Source organism: Phascolarctos cinereus, unplaced genomic scaffold, assembly GCF_003287225.1.
Source record: "Phascolarctos cinereus isolate Bilbo 61053 unplaced genomic scaffold, phaCin_HiC Scaffold_4;HRSCAF=312, whole genome shotgun sequence".
Lineage (NCBI taxonomy): Eukaryota > Metazoa > Chordata > Mammalia > Diprotodontia > Phascolarctidae > Phascolarctos > Phascolarctos cinereus.
In genome coordinates this window covers 153,148,997-153,169,131 of record NW_027555847.1, presented here as the reverse complement: position 1 = coordinate 153,169,131, position 20,135 = coordinate 153,148,997, and the positions used below count along the sequence as shown (strand labels likewise).

Genomic DNA, 20,135 nt, shown 5'->3' with positions numbered 1-20,135 from the left:
GCCCAGATTGAGTGACACTTGTAGAAATGTGGTTAGAAGGAATTTCCTCATCTCAGAATTCCCTGCCCCCATGAAGTTGCTTGTCTGCTCCCTAATCTCATTGTCAAGAAGTATAGTGTACCATCTTTTGGCCCAGTGGATCATGCTAGACTTGGAGTCAGTAACATCTGGGTTCAAATCCTTCCTCTGATTCTTGATGGTTTTTTGAACCTGATCAAGTCATTTAACTCATCCAAATCTCAAGTTCTTCACCAGTAAAATGAAGAGGTTTGACCAGGTGACCACCAAGGTTCCTTCTAGCTTTAAATCTGTTATCCTGTGGCTCCCAAATGTGTGATCCCTCAGGGATTTTCTTTTGTGTGTATCTGTGAGTTTGAGATGTTCAGGCTGTGTTCTTAAGTCAGAACTTTCCCTTTTTCTCACTGTGTTTGTTGGCTTGTGATTCAATACTTTGGAAGATAACTAATTTTAGTTGTGTCGGTTCTGACTCTGATTGAGACCATTTCTAGGCTTCAGAAGGTGAGTTTAGTAGGAACTGTGGCCACAAAATATTTATCATTTGATAGCCAGGCTTTGAATTTAGTTAGGCTTAGCTTTTGATGGGAGACCCAATGATGCTCTAAGCCTTTTCAATTTGGTGTAGGTTCTGCTAGTATTATGTTATAAGGAAGAACCTTATATATCATGGAGACAGCTTGGCCTAGTGAATAGGGAACTGGCCTTGAATCCAGAAAGACCTAAGTTCAAATTCTGACCATTACATATACTAGTTCTATAACCTTGGGCAAGTCACTTAATCTCTTAGGGCTCTAGACCAATGGTGCCAAAAGGAAAATAGAAACAAATCCTTGTGGACTGAGTATTGACGTAGAAAACCACATTTCATAACATTATCTATGTTTCAGTGTATGTATATTCATTTTGTTAAACACTTTCCAATTAAATTTTAACTTGGGTCCAAATGGAATTTTGAGCTGCATTGGCTACAAGTTTGAAACTTCTGCTCTCAAAACCTCTAAGTTGAAGAGATGATACCAACCCTCATTGCAAGATTGGTTTTACTTACTTGAGGGTTCTCTAGACCAGGAAAATCACAGGTCTAGCCTAGGCCTTATCCCTCGGCCCTGCCGGAGGAAGAATCCAAGGTCACCCCATGAAATAAATGGTGAGATGTTGGAATGGACTTTTATGGAAAGTACAGGTTTATGTGGCTCATTTCATGTAATACTTAACCAGGGGCATGCTGGTAAATGTTTAACAACCAAAAAAAAGTATGCACAATACACTTTTAAGTTTAATCTACATTACCTAACATTTTCTCCATTACTTTCCCAAGCCTCGACAATCAACAGAACAATAAATCAAACTCTAATTTGTAGTGTTTGCTAATTTCTGAGGTGTAAAGGCTCACATTGAAAATTTAAGTGGATTCTCATTAGCTGTCAGTCAATATATATGTATATGTGTGTGTGTGTATATATATATGTATATATGTATGCATATATATGGATATGTATGTATATATACACATAGGTGCGTATATATACATATGTGTCTCTCTGTGTATGTATTTATATGTATGTATATGTATATATCATCTATACACACACATATCATCTGCTGTGTGCCAGGCAAGGGCAGCGAGGTGGCTCAGTGAATGAAGTGCTGAGCCTGGAGTCAGGAAAACCTGAGTTCAAATGTGGCCTCAGATACTTACTAGCTGTGTGACCCTGGGCAAGTCACTTAACTTCTATTTGCCTCAATACACTGAAGAAGGAAATGGCAGATCATTTCAGTATCTTTGCCAAGAAAACTCTGCAGACATTATTGGCGTGCCATAGTCCAGAGGGTCAAGAAGAGTCAGACACGACCTGAGCAACAACAATGTGCCAGGCACTGTGCTAAATGCTTGAGCTACAAAGAGAGTTAAAAGAAAGTCCTGTCCTCAAGGAGCTTACAGTCTAAAGGATGAACCAACAAGCAAACACATATGTGCAAATACCCCTGGACTTAGCCCAGTTCACAGATACAGGGTGTCCTAAAAATCTTAGTGCAGTATTAAGCCTTCTGGACTGCCCTGCGTATCAAGAGAGGAGCATTCCGTTTCATGAATGAAGTGGTAGTTTTTGATGGGTTTTATCTCTCTCCTATTTTGGAATTCTCTACCTTGTTACTAAATATAAACAGAGTATGTGGGGAAATATAATGTCTGGTATTTCAGATATCTTAAAGTGCTTGGAATATAGCAGAAACTTAACTATTGTTGATTTGATTTGTGATTTACTGTTTGCTCACAAGCTGTGAAATGCAGCCTCAGAAAACTGGAGCAATTCATGCGGTAGAAAATGTTACAGGGGTTGGAAAATTAACCAGGTGGAAACCATCATAAGACTGGGGCAATTAACCACATCTCATAAATTATGGCGTTCTGTGTCGTGGGCTAGCTAGTATGGCACAGACTTGGCACTTGTGTGAATGCAGAAGGACATTTGGACTGCCATTTTGATGCTAGTGGACAGCATCTAGTATTTTGAAATATTGCTAAAAATTGGTAGATGTTGGGAGTGAATAGCTTGAAAGTTTACATACAGTGAGATTATGACATAGGACAAGAAGTCCCTTTCTGTGAGTAGGTCATGGAAGGGAAAAGAAAATAGCAGTGGGCATTTTATAGGGCTTTAAGGTTTTTGAAGTGCTTTACAAACATTTCCTTAATTTATCTTTACAACAAATTACCCTCCTCTTTTCCCTTTCCCCTCCTCATTTCCCTTTCCCCCTCCTCTTTTCCTTTCCCCTCTTCTTTTCCCTTTCCCTCCTCATTTCTTTTCCCCCTCCTCTTTTCCTTTCCCTCCTTCTTTTCCCTTTCTCTCCTCATTTCCCTTTCCCTCTTTTCCCTTTCCCCCTCCTCTTTTCCCTTTCCCCCTCCTCTTTTCCCTTTCCCCCTCTTCTTTTCCCTTTTCCCTCCTCATTTCCCTTTTCCCCCTTCCCCTCTCTTTTTCTCCCTTCCCCTCCTCCTCTTTTCTCCTTCCCTCTCCTACTCACTCTTCTTCCTCTTTCTCCCTCTCCCCTCTGCCTATCTCTTCCCTATCTCTCCTTCCACTTGTTCCTTCTTCTGTCTCCTCTTCTTCTCTTTGCCTCCCTTTCCTCTACTTCATTGCTTTATTAGAAATTACTTCTCTGTTTTTCATTTTCCACCTTTTCAAGATGAGGTGGTTGTGTTCCTCCAAAACCAGCTCTAAATCCCATGGTAAGCATCTGTTATTTGGATGTGACTTTATTGCTATTTTAGGCCCAAAGTTGTCCATTTCTTCTGGGAAACTAATTTCCACCCCTCCCCCCATGACAAAATCTCTAGCTTTCATTTCAGGAAGCGCTGCTATCATCACAGTAGAATCATAGCTTAAGTTAACATTATTAGATGATACCAAAGCTAACTTCCCACAAAGGATCAAAGCAAGAAAAATTGATTTGTTATTCGATGAGCAAGCAAGCAGTCCTAGGGATACATGTACCAAAGAGTAAAATGAAACAATGTTCTAATTAAGAAAAGGATTTGAAAAAGGTGAAAAGTGTTAGCTCTGCTCAAAGCCTTCTATGTATATTCATTGAAATGCTCTTTAAGAGAACATTCTTTGGCTCTATCTTATCCTTTTCATGTAAATTCCTCTATCCACATAGGGAAACCATCCAGAATTAGGTTCTGCCCTGCCCCTTAATCCCATTACTGTCCAAATGCACATTCTCTATTCTAGGCACCCTTGTTATCCTATATGCTACTTTGATTCCTATTTTAGTGATCTGCACTTGCTTTGTTCCCTTTGTGGGTAAAGTGTTTGTTACACAAATGGGCACTTAAATTTTTTTTTTCTTTTCCTTTGGCAGAAAAGAACAAGTTAGCATTCTTTATCAGAACATCAACATTTTGGAGCCAAGATTAATTCAACCTTATGAATATGTTATCAAGAACTTTATCCAAGAGATCAGACTTCAAAGCACCGAGATAGAAAACCTGGCCATTGCAGTGAAAAGGTAGTTTAAAAAATGTATATGTAAATTTTTCTTTGATATCATTGACTTAAGGAGCACTCAAAGAGGAAACCCTTTCAACCAATTCATATTAACAACTGCTCTGCTACTTATAGTCTTAGAGAATTCCTTGGCGTGGCGTGGGGCGTAGGAGGATCTCTATGACTTGCCCAGGATCGTATAGCCTCTACATGTCTGTCACACATGGCACTTGAATTCAAGTCTTCCGGAGTCCCCCAGGCTGGTTCTCCATCCTCTATGCTCACCGTGTTCAAACTTTTGGGTTTCAGGACTCCCCTTTATACAGTCTTAAATTATTGAGTACCTCAAAGAGTTTTTGTTTATATGGCTTAGATATATCAGTATTTGCCATGTTAGGAATGTTTAAAATATCTTAGTATTATTGTGACTTGAGGTCCACTTTTCTTCCCATTGGGATCCCTTGACCACATATTGGTAATGGCTGCCTCTCTGAAATAATGTTGACATTGTAATATGTACCACTTGATTTTATTTTTTTAAATTTATTTAAAAAAAAAATTTAAACCTCCGCATTAATTGAAGCAAGCTGCATTGTTAGTGCAATATTAGTGGAAGGAATTCCCCTTTGCAGTTCTGTCATCTGCATTTTTTCACTTACTAACTATAAGACTGGACAAATTATTTTACTTCATGTTTCCTCATCTGTGAAATGGAGCCTAGCTCAATATCAGGAACATAGTAGATGCTTAATAACTGCTTATTGATTGGTTGATTAATATCTGTCCTACATAATTCATGCAGTTGTTGCGAGGATCAATAATGATTTTGAAAGAAGTACAATGCTTTTATGAAGAAATATTTACTTCTAAAGCCTTTGTCTTTTTTTTAAATTGTAGAGAAAGTATAAGGTTCTGGCCTCTTTAAAAGCTTTGAGGAGAGTAGTTCTGATTGGAGAAATTAGAAGTAGATGGGACTGACAGTCACAATTCTTTCAAAAAGAAGTTTTGAATCACTATTAAGACAACTGAAAACAGATGCTAAAATGTATTTATTTATTTTTTAAAAGAATATTTTACAGCAAATTTACATTCCAAATTTTCTCCTCCCTCCCATCTCCCCTCCCTGAGACAGGAAGCAATTTGATATAAGTTGTACATTTGCAACCATGCCTGTATGGCATATTTCCATATTAGTCATGTTGTGAAAGAAACTACAGGCCAAAAACCCCCCCAAAAAAAACCACCATAAAAAATAAAGTGAGAAACAGTATGCTTCGATATGCACTGAGACTCTGTTAGTTCTTTCTCTGGAGATGGATGATGCTAAAATGTAAAACCAGATGTCTGGGCAGATGATTTATACTGGGAGAAGCTACGAAGAATTTGTGCTGCCTTGCGGGGTCGGGGGACAGCCCTTCCCTGGAGGTCTTCAAGCAGTGACTAGATGACCACTTGTCAGAAATGCTGTAGTTGGTCAATAAGTGTTTATTAAATGCTTGCTATGTGCCAGATGGAAGCAGTTAGTTGGCTCAGTGGATAGAACACTGGGCCTGGAGTCAGGAAGACTTGAATTCAGATGTGGCCTCAGACGCTTAATAGCCGTGTGACCAGTCACTTAACCTGTTTGCTTTAATCCACTGGAAAATGAAATGCAAACCACTCCAGTATCTTTGCCAAGAAAACCCCACAGACAGTATTGGGGTGCTATGGTCCATAGGGTCCGGGAGAGTCAGACAAATAATACTGCAACATGTACCAGATGTTCTTCTAAGCACTGGACGTAAAAAAAGAGTCTTCAAGAATCTCATATTCTAATGGAGACAACACATAAATAAATAACTATGTGTGTCTTTAAAGTATATACACTGTAAATGGAAGTTAATCTCAGAAAGAAAGTACCTGCAAGGGGACTAGGGTAGAGAAGGGACCAGGAAAGGCCTCCTGCAAAAGAAGATGATGTCTGAGCTGAGGCTTAAAGTGAGTCAAGAGAAAAGGAGGAACATTGTAGGGACAGTAGACAGCAGGTACAAAGGCTTGAAGATCTTGCTGTGCAATCAAGAAGACCAGTGTAGCTGAATCATCGATGTGGAGGAGACTAAATGGTCAGAAGACTGGAAAAGTAGACTAGAAAAGATTTTAACTGCCAAACAGAGAATTTTATATTTGATCCTGGAGGTAATAGGGAGCCACTGGAGGTTATTGAAATGGGGATGGAGGGATGCGATCATTGTCAGACCTGTGCTTTAGGAAAATTACTTTGACAGCAGAGAGGAGGAAGGACTGGTGAGGGAGAGATTTGAGGTAGGACCAATAGGGGGCTATCACAATAATCCGGGTGAAAGATAATGAGGGCCTAGCGTGGAACTGTGACTGTCAGTAAGAAGGGGACATGGATGAGAAATTATGTGAAAGTAAAAACAAGAAGATTTGAGAACCGCTTGGATTCCTGTTCAGATGTAAGTTGACACAGACGATCCTGAGGTCCTTTCTAACTGATATATGTTTCCATGAAATTTAGCCTGTTGTATGTTTACTGCTTAGAGTAAATAGCTGTCTCTTTCTTAAATTTATATTAAATATACAAAAATATAAATATATAATTATATAAATAATATAAACATCTATAGATAAAATGTATAATCATATAGTTTATGAAATGGTATTACATATAACATATACTACATAAATACATATGTGTATATAATACATTTATATACATACATACACATATATGTTGACGGGGCACATTTAATACTTGTACTCAACTAGCAACTGAACATATGAGGAAAAAAATGGAGTGGATGGAATCAAGCCACCATGGCCTGTATGTGAGGGAAATTTAAATACAGACCTAAACCATATCATTTATGAACTAAAAGCAAATTTTTTAGAGTTCATATACTTCATATACTTACCTTTCCCCATAGTATTGAAATACTGGGAACTGAATGATACACGAAACGATTTTAAAATCAGCTTCAGCATTAAGCATAAAACCCAAACCACTTTCAATATATTTTGCTGTTCCAATCCCACTCTCCGATTTCAGATTTTTAAAAAATGATTTATTCTTAGAATTAAGTTAAGAACCAAATTCTGGTTAAAGTGTAAACTCATGTTCTATGAACTGAAATTTTAAGGACTTTTGTTAGAATTCAGTTTTATCATTTGGGGAATTTGTTATTCTGTTCCCCTGCCCCAGTTTTTGTTCCTATTTTAACCTGTGATATAGTTGCTATAATTAAGTTATAAAATATGTTTTACAGATATGTCTTCATTACTTTTGTAGCTGGGGTGGTGCAGCTGTTAGAGCTCTAGGCCTGGAGTCAGTAAGACATGGGTTCAAATCCAGCCTCAGATCCTTAATAGCTGTGTGATCCCGGGCAAAAGTCAGTTAATCTCTGTTTGGTTCAGTTTCTTTAACTATAATACTAACTGCATCTAACTTTCAGGGTTGCTGTGATTAAGCCTAAATCACTGAATGGATGTTGCCCTAGTCAGACTGGGACCTGTTAAAGACCTTAGTTTGAAAAGGCCAAGGTTCCCCATTGCATCCTGGGCCATCTCCAGGCGTCCTGATCTACATCTGGCTGCTGGACCCAGATGACTCTGGAGGAGAAAGTGAAGCTGGTGACTTTGCACAGCCCTGTCTCACTTAAATCCATTTCACTTGCAAGTCATGGCATTACCTCCCTGATGTCAAGGTCTTCTTCGAGAATGGAGGACAAAACAGCAAACCTCTGTGAAGATCAAATGGGATAATATTTGTAAAACACAGCATGATGACTCAAACATAGTTGGTGCTATGTACTTAACCCTCACCTTTACTATTCAATATCCTCATAGCAAAACATGCTTGGGGGGAGGGAAGCTGGGTTGCACAGTGGATAGAGCACCGGCCCTAGAGTCAGGAGGACCTGAGTTCAAATCCAGCTTCAGACACTTGTCACTTACTAGCTGTGTGACGCTGGGCAAGTCACTTGACCCCATTGCCTAGCAAAAAGTAAAAAAAAAAAAACCCAAACCAAACCGCAACAAAAAACCATGGTAGACTTGGAATATGAATCCCAGATGAGATGCCTACAAGCTTTGTGACACTGGGCAATATCATTTCATCTCTTCAAACCTCAGTTTGCCCATTTGTTAAATGGGGATAACAATACTTTTTTTTTTAAACCTACCTCAGAGGATAATTATGAAGGAAAATGCCTTAAAATCTTAAAATAAATCTTAAAGTGCCATAGAAATGTGAGCTTTTCATGGTTGGTGGTTATGGTGGTTACATTATTTAAAGAAGCAAATATTGTAAAAATTAACTGCCAGCCCCAGCAGTTTGGTGTTTATTTATTCAATGACATATCTCTGGGGCTGGTTAGAGTTCAGAATGCGTGTGTGCACATGAAGGAAATGAAGAGTCTCTCTCATTATTGTGTTTTCAAATAACAAAGGTGAATCGAAGTGTGTGCCCTTTTAAATTTTCAGAGCCCAGGACAAAGCAGCCATGCAGTTGAGTGAGCTGGAAGAGGAGATGGATCAGAGGATCCAAGCCACAGAACATAAAACAAGGAAAGATGTAAGTGTCTGGTATTGCCATCACCTCCAGACGTCAGTGTGGAAGACAACCCCACTCACCGCCTCCTGCCACGTCTGTACCTACGCAGATTCTGTCAAAGCAGAGAGCTTCTACTTCTGTTTATTTGAAGGATACATGAAGCGAGTTTCAAATTGTGACTTCAATAGAATTCAAACTGGGTCTCTAAATTTCATTGTTATGCACTGGAACATAGCCAGTTTTTTTTCTCCTCTTCATCATAGTTTGCTGCAACTGCAGCATGAATTGAAGGAAATTATTTCCATCCAGATTCTTCTTTTTCATTAAGCAAAAAGTGGAAAGTGATGCCTCTAGATAATGTTAGCATATTTCCCCCAGGCTTTTAGTGATAACCCCCTCAGTTCTACTATTTTTCATTTCTCTAGCACCATTGACTTTTCTGTTGTCTCATTGTGTAGGTGGTGGTGGTGGTGGTGGTGGTGTTCATTCACTCTGTCTGTCCAACTCTTCATGACCCCTGTGGATCAACTGTCCATGGGGTTTTCTTGGCAAAGATAATGGAGTGGTTTGCTATGTCCTTATCCAGTTTTATGCAGGCAGGGATTAAGTAAGTTGCCCAGGGTCGTACAGCTAGTAAGTGTCTAAGGTCAGTTTTGAACTCTGATCTTTGTCGTTCTAGGCCCAGTGCTCTATCTACTGCAGCACTTAGCTTCTTCTCATTGTGCAAACTTGGCTCCTTTCTAATCCCTCAGATTTAAAACTCTTCTTATTTCTAGGCTCCTAACCTCCCTTGATTTCCCACTGTTATTCAGTCCCAGGGTTCAGAACATTTTTTGATGTATGTCTGGCACTGGGTGGAGTTCACAATGCAGGTTTGCATATGGAGAATAAAAGTAGTAGCATTTTCCTCTCCTTAATTCCCTTCCTCTCTCTCCCCTCCCCTTCTCTTACCTCCTTTCTTCTCCTGGATTTGGCGGTGGATCGAAGTCCAACCACTCTCAGGTCGAACAGTGCTAATCTTTGTAACCTTGGGTAGTTAGTCTATCTGTGCTTCACTGTCCTTGTGTGTGGTAAGTATGAGGAACTAGGTGGGCTCTGAGATCACTTCCGGTTCTAAATCTATGCTTCTTTGATTAAGATCTTCTTTATGCCTGGATTACAGCAACATTTTCCTACCCAGGCTCTCGGACTCCATATCACACATACTGCTTAGCTAATCTTCCTCAATAACCATTTTCATCATGTCCTACTTAAAAATATAAAATGCTGCTTTATTATCAAGGTCAAACTCCTCTGCTTGACATTCGATAGTTTCATTATCTGACCTCACTCTCAATACGATTGTCCAGTTTTATTTCCCACTGCTGTGCATCAAAAAAACTCCTCTCCAGTTAGCTTTCAGCTTATCAAGTTTCTTCAGTACCCAACTCAAGACCCCCCTCTCTTCCCTGAGACATTGCTTCATGACTTTCATGCAAGATTAACATCTTCCTACTTGTCATTTTAAGTCAATACTATATGGTTTAGCACTTACTTATTTGTTCCCTAATTGCTTTGCACATGTTAATTCGGAATTCTCCTGTGGATTATAAGCTTCCTGAGGCCAGAACTTTGGTCTTAAAGCTTAAAAAAACTCTGGAATTAGATAATGGAAGATTTATCCTTTTGAACATTAAAACTATATTCTAACCATTTTGGCTGAGAATCTAAAATCTATTACTTCCCTTTCTTGTTAAGCAGAATATTCTGAACATCACTGAACTTAGACTCAGGGCCATGTTTATAAACATGTTATTGTACTGTTACTATTTGAAACCCACTATTTGAACCCACTGTGAATCTAGGTAGCTACAAATAAGATACTATTATTTACTACATATTACTAGCGGTTATTCTACTATTCTATAATAGGGTGATGCCCTTAGGACCTATCTGAAGGCATACAGAACTATTGGCTCCTCTACTCAATGGTTTTAGATTGTTTTGCTTTTTGAGTGCTTGCGTGTGCTTTTCATAAGTGTTCTGTCTTCTTCCTTCCCTGCAGTATTTTTGCTGTTGTCAGCGTGCCTGCCTGAGGTAGCCACTCTCTCTTTTTCTAATTCGCTGCTTCTAGTCTGTGGAACACTCAAAAAACAAGTTAATCACACTTCTTAGAAATGTGTCTAAATGAGACTTAAATAGGCCCAGTGAGGGCAAGCTGGATCTCTATAATTAGAGCCATTAGCTTCCTTGCATCTGTTTTGTGACTTCTGTTTTGGCTTGTCGGATGACTTTTTTGTTTAGTTCCTGATGCTTAGCTGGGCTTTAATTAAGTGAAGTTGCCAAATAGTTGAGGATTCTTTTATATCACCCGCAGAGTTGGGCATAGTATAGAAGACGCTCAGACAGTGGTTGGTTGGTTGTCCATTAAGTGGAACTTTTGCCCGCATTAGCCCATATTTCAGTTAAGTAGGGGAAAAGATAATTCTTCTTTTGTTTCATCTTGTGCATAGATTTCTGATAATGGATGACAATGCATCATGACTAGCCTTTAGAATTCAGCATTGAAATTACAATTTTGCAAGTAGCACCACTGCATGTTTGCTTCAAAATATACTTAGTCCTAGAGTTTAGGGTTCTTACTGTTGCTGTCTTCTCTGGGTAAGCAGCAAGCAAGATGAAACCCCTTCCTGATTTTGCCCTGGGGACAAAGAAAATAAAATGTTTCTGGAGGGAAATGGTATAATTGGTTTTTATTGTTTTAGTTTTATGGAGATTATCCACTTTGGGACTATTGCACTGATGTTTGGAAGAACAGTCTATGATTCCCTGTAAAATACTTAACCTCGGTGAACATAGCACTTAAGAGATTTAGGTTCTGTCATGCTGATAGTTATCCCCATTTCGTTTAAAACCTTACTTGGCCTCTATCTAGCTAAAAGGAAATACATTTGGATAGATGAGGATAATTTGCTCCTCATGAATTATTTGAAAGATATTTTCATTTTTTTATGCCCAGTGAAATGTGTGCTGTATTAAGTAGCTATGGCTGAGTGATCCAAACTTTATGCCTTTGAAATAAGGAGGCCTATTTCTGATACTAGTTTATTGAGGAGACTTGGTGAAGTCATTACTTAACTGTACCTCAGTTGCACTTGGCTGTAGAATGCATAGCAGATGCTTGGTGCATCTGTAGTTCGGTAAATGAAAAGGTATCTATGAATAGAAAATGTAGATTAGTGCAAGATGTCATTAAGTTCATTCCCTTAATTTTTTAGATGAGGAAACTGAGGCCCGTAGATGTTAAGTGACTTGCCTGGAGTAAGTGACTGAAGCAGGATTTAAACTTGGTTCTTTCTGATTCTAAGCCCAATATTCTATCTGTGATATTCAGGTGAAAGATCATTTCATTTTTCTTAAGATATATTTCCTTTTACTAACATGCTTACCTTGTAGATGCTTGCAAAACACATCTACCGAAAAATCAAGAAGTAGACTTTCTTTTAAAAGTAGAAGTTTAGACTTTCTTTTATATTTCAATATGTCTTAATGGATTAAAAATAAACCAGGAGAAATAGGATATTGTGATAAAAATACTGGATATTTCTCTAGCACTTTAAAGTCTATTAGGCATATTATTTCATTTCATCTTCATGGAGGTAGATACTATTATTCCCCTTTTACAGATGATTCCAAGTCCAGCCTTCTTTCTACTTGCTCTGTGCAGCCACTGTAGCTCAAATGTTTTAAATTTTAAATTAATGGTGGTGATGATGGAATATGGAAAACAAGCCTTGGTATAGGCCATAGGAAACCATCCCAGTGGGAATGATATATTATTTTGTAGTATGATATTTAAAAGTTTAGAATGATGAAGTTTCTTCTTGTCCTTAGTGTTGACTATGAGATCTGAATTTGAATCCCAGCATGAACATGGCCCAGGTGAGAACCTAGGTGAGCAGATCATTTGACATTTTTAGCCTCCATTTCGCTATTTCTAAAGATGGGATAAGCGCATTCCTTGCCTCACAAGTCTGTTTTGAGAATCGGTTGGGAGGATGTATGCAAAATTTTTTTGTGAATATTAAATAGCTTTATAGATATTAGTTGTTAATGTGGTTGCTATTCAGAAAAACAGATCATGATAGTGATGGTCATTTGTATCCCAGTGCTAAGGATTCTGGCTGCTAGGTGGTGCAGTAGATAGAGAACCTGGGCGAGTCTCTTAATTCTGTGTGCCTCAGTTTCCTCTTCTGTAAAATGAGCTGATAAAAGGAAATGGCAAACCACTCCAGTATCTTTCCCAAGCAAAACCTAAATGAGGTCACGAAGAGTCGGATATGACTGAACAACGACAGTACTAAGTGCCCTCTATGAAAGGATAGTCAGAGAGGTGGAATAACTCACCCTAGGGGAGTTTTTACCCATTCTTGCCTTTTAATGTTGTTTTTGGGAGCAGAGATTTAAATTATGAATTTAAAGTTAAAAAAAAGATTGTGAGAAGGGATCATGGGCTTTACTAGACTCCCAAAGGGGTCTGTGACTCAAAAAAGTTAATAATCCTTGCTGTAGTCTAACACACACACACACACACACACACACAGATAGAGAGAGAGAGGGCGAGAGAGAGAGAGAGCACAGAACAGAAGACCAAAAGAAAGAGACAGACAGGGGCAGAGAGAAACAGAGAGAGAGAGAGACAGAGATGAGAGAGATGAGAGATGAGAAGAGAAACTGAGGCTGACAGGGAATATGTGACTTTGCCAAAGCTGCACATAATGTGAACCTGGGTCCTATAACTAAAGACACAGTGTTCTTTCTCAAGAGTGGAATCCCTGTGAAGGACCTGGGCTCAAGTAAAAAAATTCTGGGTGACCCTCTGTATTTGTGTTAAGGCCTGCTTTTTTTCTATTGAGTAGAAAGGGAAAAGCAGAGAGAATTTGCTAAATTTTCAAAATTTTCCTTAGTCTATTTTTTGTTAAAACCTACTGTATATTATTTGGAAGGAAGCAGTATGGGACTATCTCTGGTGTCAGAAGATACTGGTTCAAAACTTGCCACTAGGAGTTATTACCTGTTTGACAATGAGGAACTCAATATACCTGGGACTTAGTTCATCCATCTATAAAACTGAGGGCATTGGACTGAATGACCTTTGAAGGTCTCTTTTTGTTTTAGATCTAGAATCCCTATGATTCCTGTGATTTGAGGGAGGTTGGGGGGGGAAGATTTTACTAACTTGTGAATGCAAGTACTTGTGATTGTTAGAACATAAAAGGAGAAAGGAGGGAAGTGAGGAGAGGATCTTTTGACAGAATCATTTTAGAGAAGTAATAGTAGTAGTAGTAATAGTAGTAATAAGTAGTAGTAATAATAATAATAACCATAACAATAAAAATGCTTTAAGACTTCCAAAGTCTTTACAAATAATATCTCATTTTATACTTGTAACAACCCAGGTTGTTGTGCTATTATTATTTACGACGTTTATTCTATGCAACATTTCTTAAAAGAAAAGCATCTTGCAGATAAGGGGTCAAACAGGTAGGTGCTATTATTATCCTCATTTTATAGATGAGGAAACTGAGGCAGGCAGAGATTAAGTGACTTGTCCAGGGTCACAAAGGAAGGAAGGAAAGAAACATTTATTAAGCACCTACCATGTGCACTGTGCGAAGCACTTTACAAATATTATCTCATTTGATGCTCACAACAACCCTTGGAGAAAAGTGGTATTATTGTTATCCTCATTTGACAGTTGAGGAAACTGAGGCAGAGGAGTCAAATCATTGGCTCAGAGTCACATAGGTAGTAAGTGTCTGAGGCCAGGTTTGAACTCAAGTTGTCCTGATTCCAGGTCCAGCTCTCTATATCCAGTGTGCCACCTGGCTCTACCCTGGCAGACAATTTGAAATCAGATAAGAAGCAAATTTCATTGAAAGGCAGGAGCTTCTCCTCTATTCCTAGTCATAAATACACCATTAGGAATCAGGAAAACCCTAGAATTAAGGCACTCTCAATGAAAATATTATCTGGAGAATTCTTCCAAGTTTTGTCAGAGGGGATGGTTCCTGGGTGCTGGGAACTCCACAGTCACATGGCCTGAAGTTACAGCTCATTGCTCTCCAAAGTCACAGCTTGTTATTTAATGAGTCGCCTTAATAGATTTTGAAATGTAATTTAACAACTTTACTTAGATGTGCACAAATCTCCCTCACCTCCTTTGCCACCCTCCTGCTTGACATTTCATTTCTTTTCATTTGGAGAGCCCTTTAAAACCTAGCACATTATCAGCCTTTTTTTTCCTTTGCTGTAATTTAGGTTCACTTGTTCACACTTCCTGTCTGTCAAACCTGACCTTCACATTCAGCCCCTCTTGCATTGAACTGACATATTCCACACTTCTGATCTGAGAACAACTGGGGTTTAACATTTCTTAAAAATGTCTACCCCTGCTGTATTGCTCCTGGTAACATGATGCCTTTGTCAGAGTAACTTGGTGTCAGCGTGATTTGCTATCGTGATGATAGGTGCTGGCTATTGGGATACATAATTTTGTTTGAGTGTAAATATGTCAGCTTACTTTGGGACTCCACTGTGGTTCATTATTTGGAGCCCAGCTAAGGACCATCTGACCCCTCATATGCAAGATGTTTCTCTTTTAATAAACATCGCTGAAGTAATTGGAACCAGGAGAAGCTGGATATTGGAATTTTTTTTCTTTAAGGGGCTGTCTTTGCTTCCTGAAACTGGAATGTCATGTAGGCAATTGATGGCTCAGGCCATAATGGCCCTTTTGTTCTTGTCCAATTTAAGGAGAGTCCTAGGGAGGGAAACCTTTGTAACTAGCAGAGAAGATAAGAATATGACTGTCACAGGGGCCGTGGTGTTGTAGATCTGGAGCTGTAGGAGACCTTGATGTTTTTATTCATTCAGTGTTTCCACTGCGTCCAACTCTTTGTGACTCCATTTGGGGTTTTCTTGGCAAAGATACTGGAGTGGTTTGCCATTTTCTTCTCTGGCTCATTTTACAGATGGGGACCTCAAAAGCCATCTGATACCACCCCCTCATTTCATATATGAGGAAAATGAAACCCGTGGAGGTAAAATGGCACTTCCAAGGTCATACAAGTAGGGATTATCAGAGGCAGGATTCGAACCCATGTCCCATGATTCCAGAATCAGCTCAGTGGTTAGATCATTGGGCCTGTTTCTCCATTCAGCCAAAGTTCAGTCCTTTTCCTCTGACTAAAGACATACTCAGTTTTCTTCCCCAGCTTTTAAAAAAGCAACCAAAAAACTTCTCACCCTTGTTATCCTCACTCCTCTCCCACTCCTCCATATTACAGTCCAGTTTCTTTTCTTCACTTCATGACTACACGATGACTTTCAAATATTTTCTCTTCAGTCCTATACATTTGATCTTCTTGTTTCTCAACAGAATTCCCCTCCTACTTTCTTGAGAAAATCAAGAAATCTGTCATGAGTTCCTCCTTCCCTATTCCATACCTCAGAAGCCCCTCCCCACCTTTGCTTAGTTTTTGACACTGGGATGGCTGGCCCTTTCCTTGCCTTCTTGTTTTGTCTCCCCTTCCCCACGCCCCCAATTCCCCCAGCTACATCATCATCATTTTGACAGTAACTATGTCTTACTGAAGCAGCTCATTGGAAGCAGTAGTCAAGAGCACTGGACTTGGAAGACCCAGTTCTCTGCTTAGACAATTACTGGGCAAGTCACTTATCTTTTCTCTGCCTCAATTTCCTTATCTGTAAAATTAGGGTAGTAATAGGCTCTACCTCGTGGGATTGTTCTGAGGATCAAATGAGAATGCATGTACTGTGTTCTGCAAACCTTAACGTTCTGTAAATGCTATTAATATCTAGGCTTCTTATGTTGCCCAGCACCTAACACAAGCCTCTTTACAGAGTAGGGGCTAACTAAATGTTTTTTGGATGAATGGGCATTTGATCTTATGAAATGTTTTTTTTTTCTAGGAGAAAAGAAAAGCTGAAGAAGCGCTAAATGATCTCAAACGTCAGTATGAAGCAGAAGTAGGGGATCTTCAGGTGACCATCAAAAAGCTAAAAAAGGTGAGCAGCCACAGTTCTATAGCTTTCGGTCTTCAGCAACTCTGACCCTCCCTATCAGCGATGGGGAATTTAAATATCTGCCTTTAGGAAATACGGGCTTCCCTTTTTAGAACCAAGCATGAAAAAAAAATTAAATATGAGGCAAAGGCAAAGCATGCTATTAAGGCCGTTCACTGATTTTTTTCACTTCAAAATATTTTTTATTTTTAATAGTATTTTTAAATTACATGTAAAGATAATTTAAAAAAATTTCCCCCATATAATGAACCGACATTGTATGCAGAGATGTGAACCTTAATTAGCTCAATCTGAATTTGGTTGATAAACAGATGTACTTTATTTTCTCTTTCAGCTAGAAGAACAGTCAAAGACCTTAAGTCAAAAAGAAGATGTGGCTGCATTAAAGAAAAGAATTTATGATTTGTCAACAGTAAGAATTACATTTCTATTTAAGGAAATATGTTACCTGTGGGATGGACCTTTTCAAAACACAACAGTGCTGTTATTTCATGGTGACAAGAATGGAAACTTAAGGGGCAGCTATGTGGTGCAGTGGATAGAGCACCAGCCTGAAGTCAGGAGGACCTGAGTTCAAATCCAGCCTCAGACCAAACACTTGAAACTTACTAGCTGTGTGACCCTGGGCAAGTCACTTAACCCCAATTGCTTTAAAAAAAAAAGAATGGAAACTTAAAAGAAAATGCATACAATATTCATTTTAAAATTGCTCCAAGGTACCTGTGGACAAAGGTACTTTTTATGTCATGGGGTTCCCTTGTCACAGTCACTTTTAGGAAGAAGTAGTAAATTCTTCATAGGAAAAAGGGCCCGGATTTGTGATTTCCTTGCTATAAAGGATCCTTGCATGAGGAAATACATCCTTGTGATCTAGGGAAACACCTTTTCTGTGACTTACAATCCTAAAGAGTTGCCTAGAATATTAAAAGGCTTAATAAGTGCCAGAGTCACCCAACCCATATGTGTCATAGGTGAGTCGAACCCAAGTTGTCTTGTCTTCAAGGACAGGTCCTTGGGCACTTGGCCACGATGCCTATCTCTACACTAGCTTTACTTTTTCCAGAAAAATGTTACTACCAATCACTTGTAAATATCCAACATAAGTAATTGAAACATCTCTGAGGACTGCATAGTCTATGTAACAGATCATTTTAAAAATATTCAATTGAATATTTCGTGGTAGTATTCTCTTTCTTGTTAAATAGATCTGTTATTTCTGATGTAGATTTTCATTTCACCAGAGAGTATTTTGAAAAAGTATATCTTTTGTTCCTTTTAAGAGTATGAATGTGTGTATGTGTGTGTGTGTGTGTGTGTGTGTGTGTGTGTGTGTGTAACTGTGGGACAATGGAGAGAATGGAAATGGGGAAGACAACTTTAGGGATTTTGAGTTTGTATAGTTTGAAATTTATGTGATGACTCAGTTCAGATTTTGATGCATTATTTTTTTCCACTGAGTTAAAAAAAGGAACTTTATTCATATTCCTTTGATGTGCTGCATGATTCTTCAAAGAAGTCTTTTTTCCCATTTTTCCTTGGTTGAAAAGCATAATAACAAATAAATTTAACTTTTCTTTTCCTTTAGGAAAATCAGAAAGTTAAAAAAGATCTTTTAGAAGCACAGACAAACATAGCCTTTCTTCAGAGTGAATTAGATGCCTTGAAAAGTGACTATGCTGATCAAAGTTTGAATTCAGAAAGGTATGGAATTTTGCATGTTATTTTTTTTAATTGGGAGAATTTAGCATGTGCTTTAGTGTTGGTATGGGTACATGTGTATGTATGTTTAAATATATTTGCAAATATTTTGGTTTTTTTTTTTGTCTTGATAAGTGGCTATTTAGTTAAATTTGTAACATAGTCCTTCCTTTAAGGAAATAAGAAAAAGCCTGACTTTAAAAACAAATTAGGGAAGAATTTAGTCCCTTTTGATTTTTATCAAAAATTGCTTTCACTTTCCAAAAAGGGCTCTTTAAATAGGTATGTTTTAGCATTTATGTGGTTGTTCTTCTTTTTTCTATTTTTGAGACTGTTATCTCTCTCTCTTGCCCAAGCTGAAAGTACAACTGCCTCTTATGGGCTTGATCCCACAGCAGGTCAGTGAGGAAGCTTATTCTGCCTTGTTTCTGAACGGGGCTAGTTTTGACCTTCTTTGGGCAGTTTGCTGCAAACGCTGACCCCTAACCAGTGCTCAGCATGTTAGTCTAAGCTTAGTAGGGACCTCCAATTGTCTTTAGCCTTACTGAAGTTTAGAACTCCCAAGCTTAAGCACTCTACCAGGCTCAGCCTTCCCACGAGCAGAAATTATACAAATGCATGCAGCAACATGTTTGCTTGACTTTTTTTTAAGCTATTGATAATAAACTAGGAGCCCAGAAATAGAATAAAATATTAGCCGATTATAACTGCAGCTCCTTTGAAGGCAGGGATGTCATCTTTGTATTTCCTCAGCAGCTAGTATAATACTTTACTAGATCCCTAGCATCTACTAAAAATTATTTTGTTTAATTGAAGATAAATTTTTTTCTGAGATCATAATGTAGTTCAATAGGAAAGTACAATTTAACTTACTAAGTTGGATTTGCATACAACTTTTGGAAATCATATACATTATATGAATTTAATAAGGTACATCAGTAATTTTACCATAATGTTCTACGCCCCAATTTTTGTAAGGCATGGTGATTTCTCTCCCTGCATCCTATGATTAGTTGCTTTTAGCTGCAAATATCCAAATGCTATATAAATTGGCTTATTTTCCCTACAATTCATGAAAAGTGCTTTAAGAGTAACAGTGTCACCCTCTGAGTTACTAACACTATTTCCCAAAGGATCCGGATATCCTTGCTCTTTCCATCCAAGTACTGACTGTCTTTCTGCTTAGTTCCTGATAACCATGCCAAACGTGGTAACAGTTGGAGCATGGTGTCCTGTCTGGATAGATGTTAATAAGTTAAGACGTTTGGTAAATAGCTGCTAATGTATTTCTATTCTGAGGCTTAACAGTTGTATAAACTTTCTATAAAAGCATCTCAATAGCGTTATCTTGAAGAGTGAAATTTAGAAAAACAAATTAACTGTATTCACATTGATAGTTCCATATCCCAAAGCAACAGTGTGTCAAGAGCACTTTCTCTGAAAAATGCAGTGTTTGGTATTCCCCCCCCCCATATCTGTTAAGTCAGACACAAGATGTATTAACTTAGTACGAAAAAGGAAACTAAATTGTAGGGAGATTAATAGATTTGAGCAGAGACATCTGCATTCAAAGTGTAATTTTCTATATTGTTATGAAACAGAATTTTTTTTAAACTAAAAACTACAATTACTTTAAGACTCCTTAAGTTAAGGAAACTCTATTACTAGTGCAGATTAGCACCTGCTCTGTAATTTGGATTTTGAGAGTTTCCTAGGGCATTGAAAGGTTAAATGACTTAGCCAGGGTACTACATGTCAAAGATGGGACTTGAACCCAGGTATTCTGACTC

At 38.4% G+C, this 20,135-nt stretch overlaps 1 protein-coding gene across 1 annotated transcript in view; it reads left to right on the top strand.

Moving 5' to 3' along the window:
• The window catches only part of RASEF (RAS and EF-hand domain containing), a 107,299-nt gene that overhangs the window by 40,887 nt on the left and 46,277 nt on the right, over positions 1-20,135 (top strand). Inside the window, exons 2-6 of the mRNA XM_020966961.2 lie at positions 3,883-4,029; positions 8,490-8,580; positions 16,534-16,629; positions 16,982-17,059; positions 18,233-18,348. Coding sequence (XP_020822620.1) covers positions 3,883-4,029; positions 8,490-8,580; positions 16,534-16,629; positions 16,982-17,059; positions 18,233-18,348 — 528 coding nt within the window. The remainder of the gene's footprint in view (positions 1-3,882; positions 4,030-8,489; positions 8,581-16,533; positions 16,630-16,981; positions 17,060-18,232; positions 18,349-20,135) is intronic.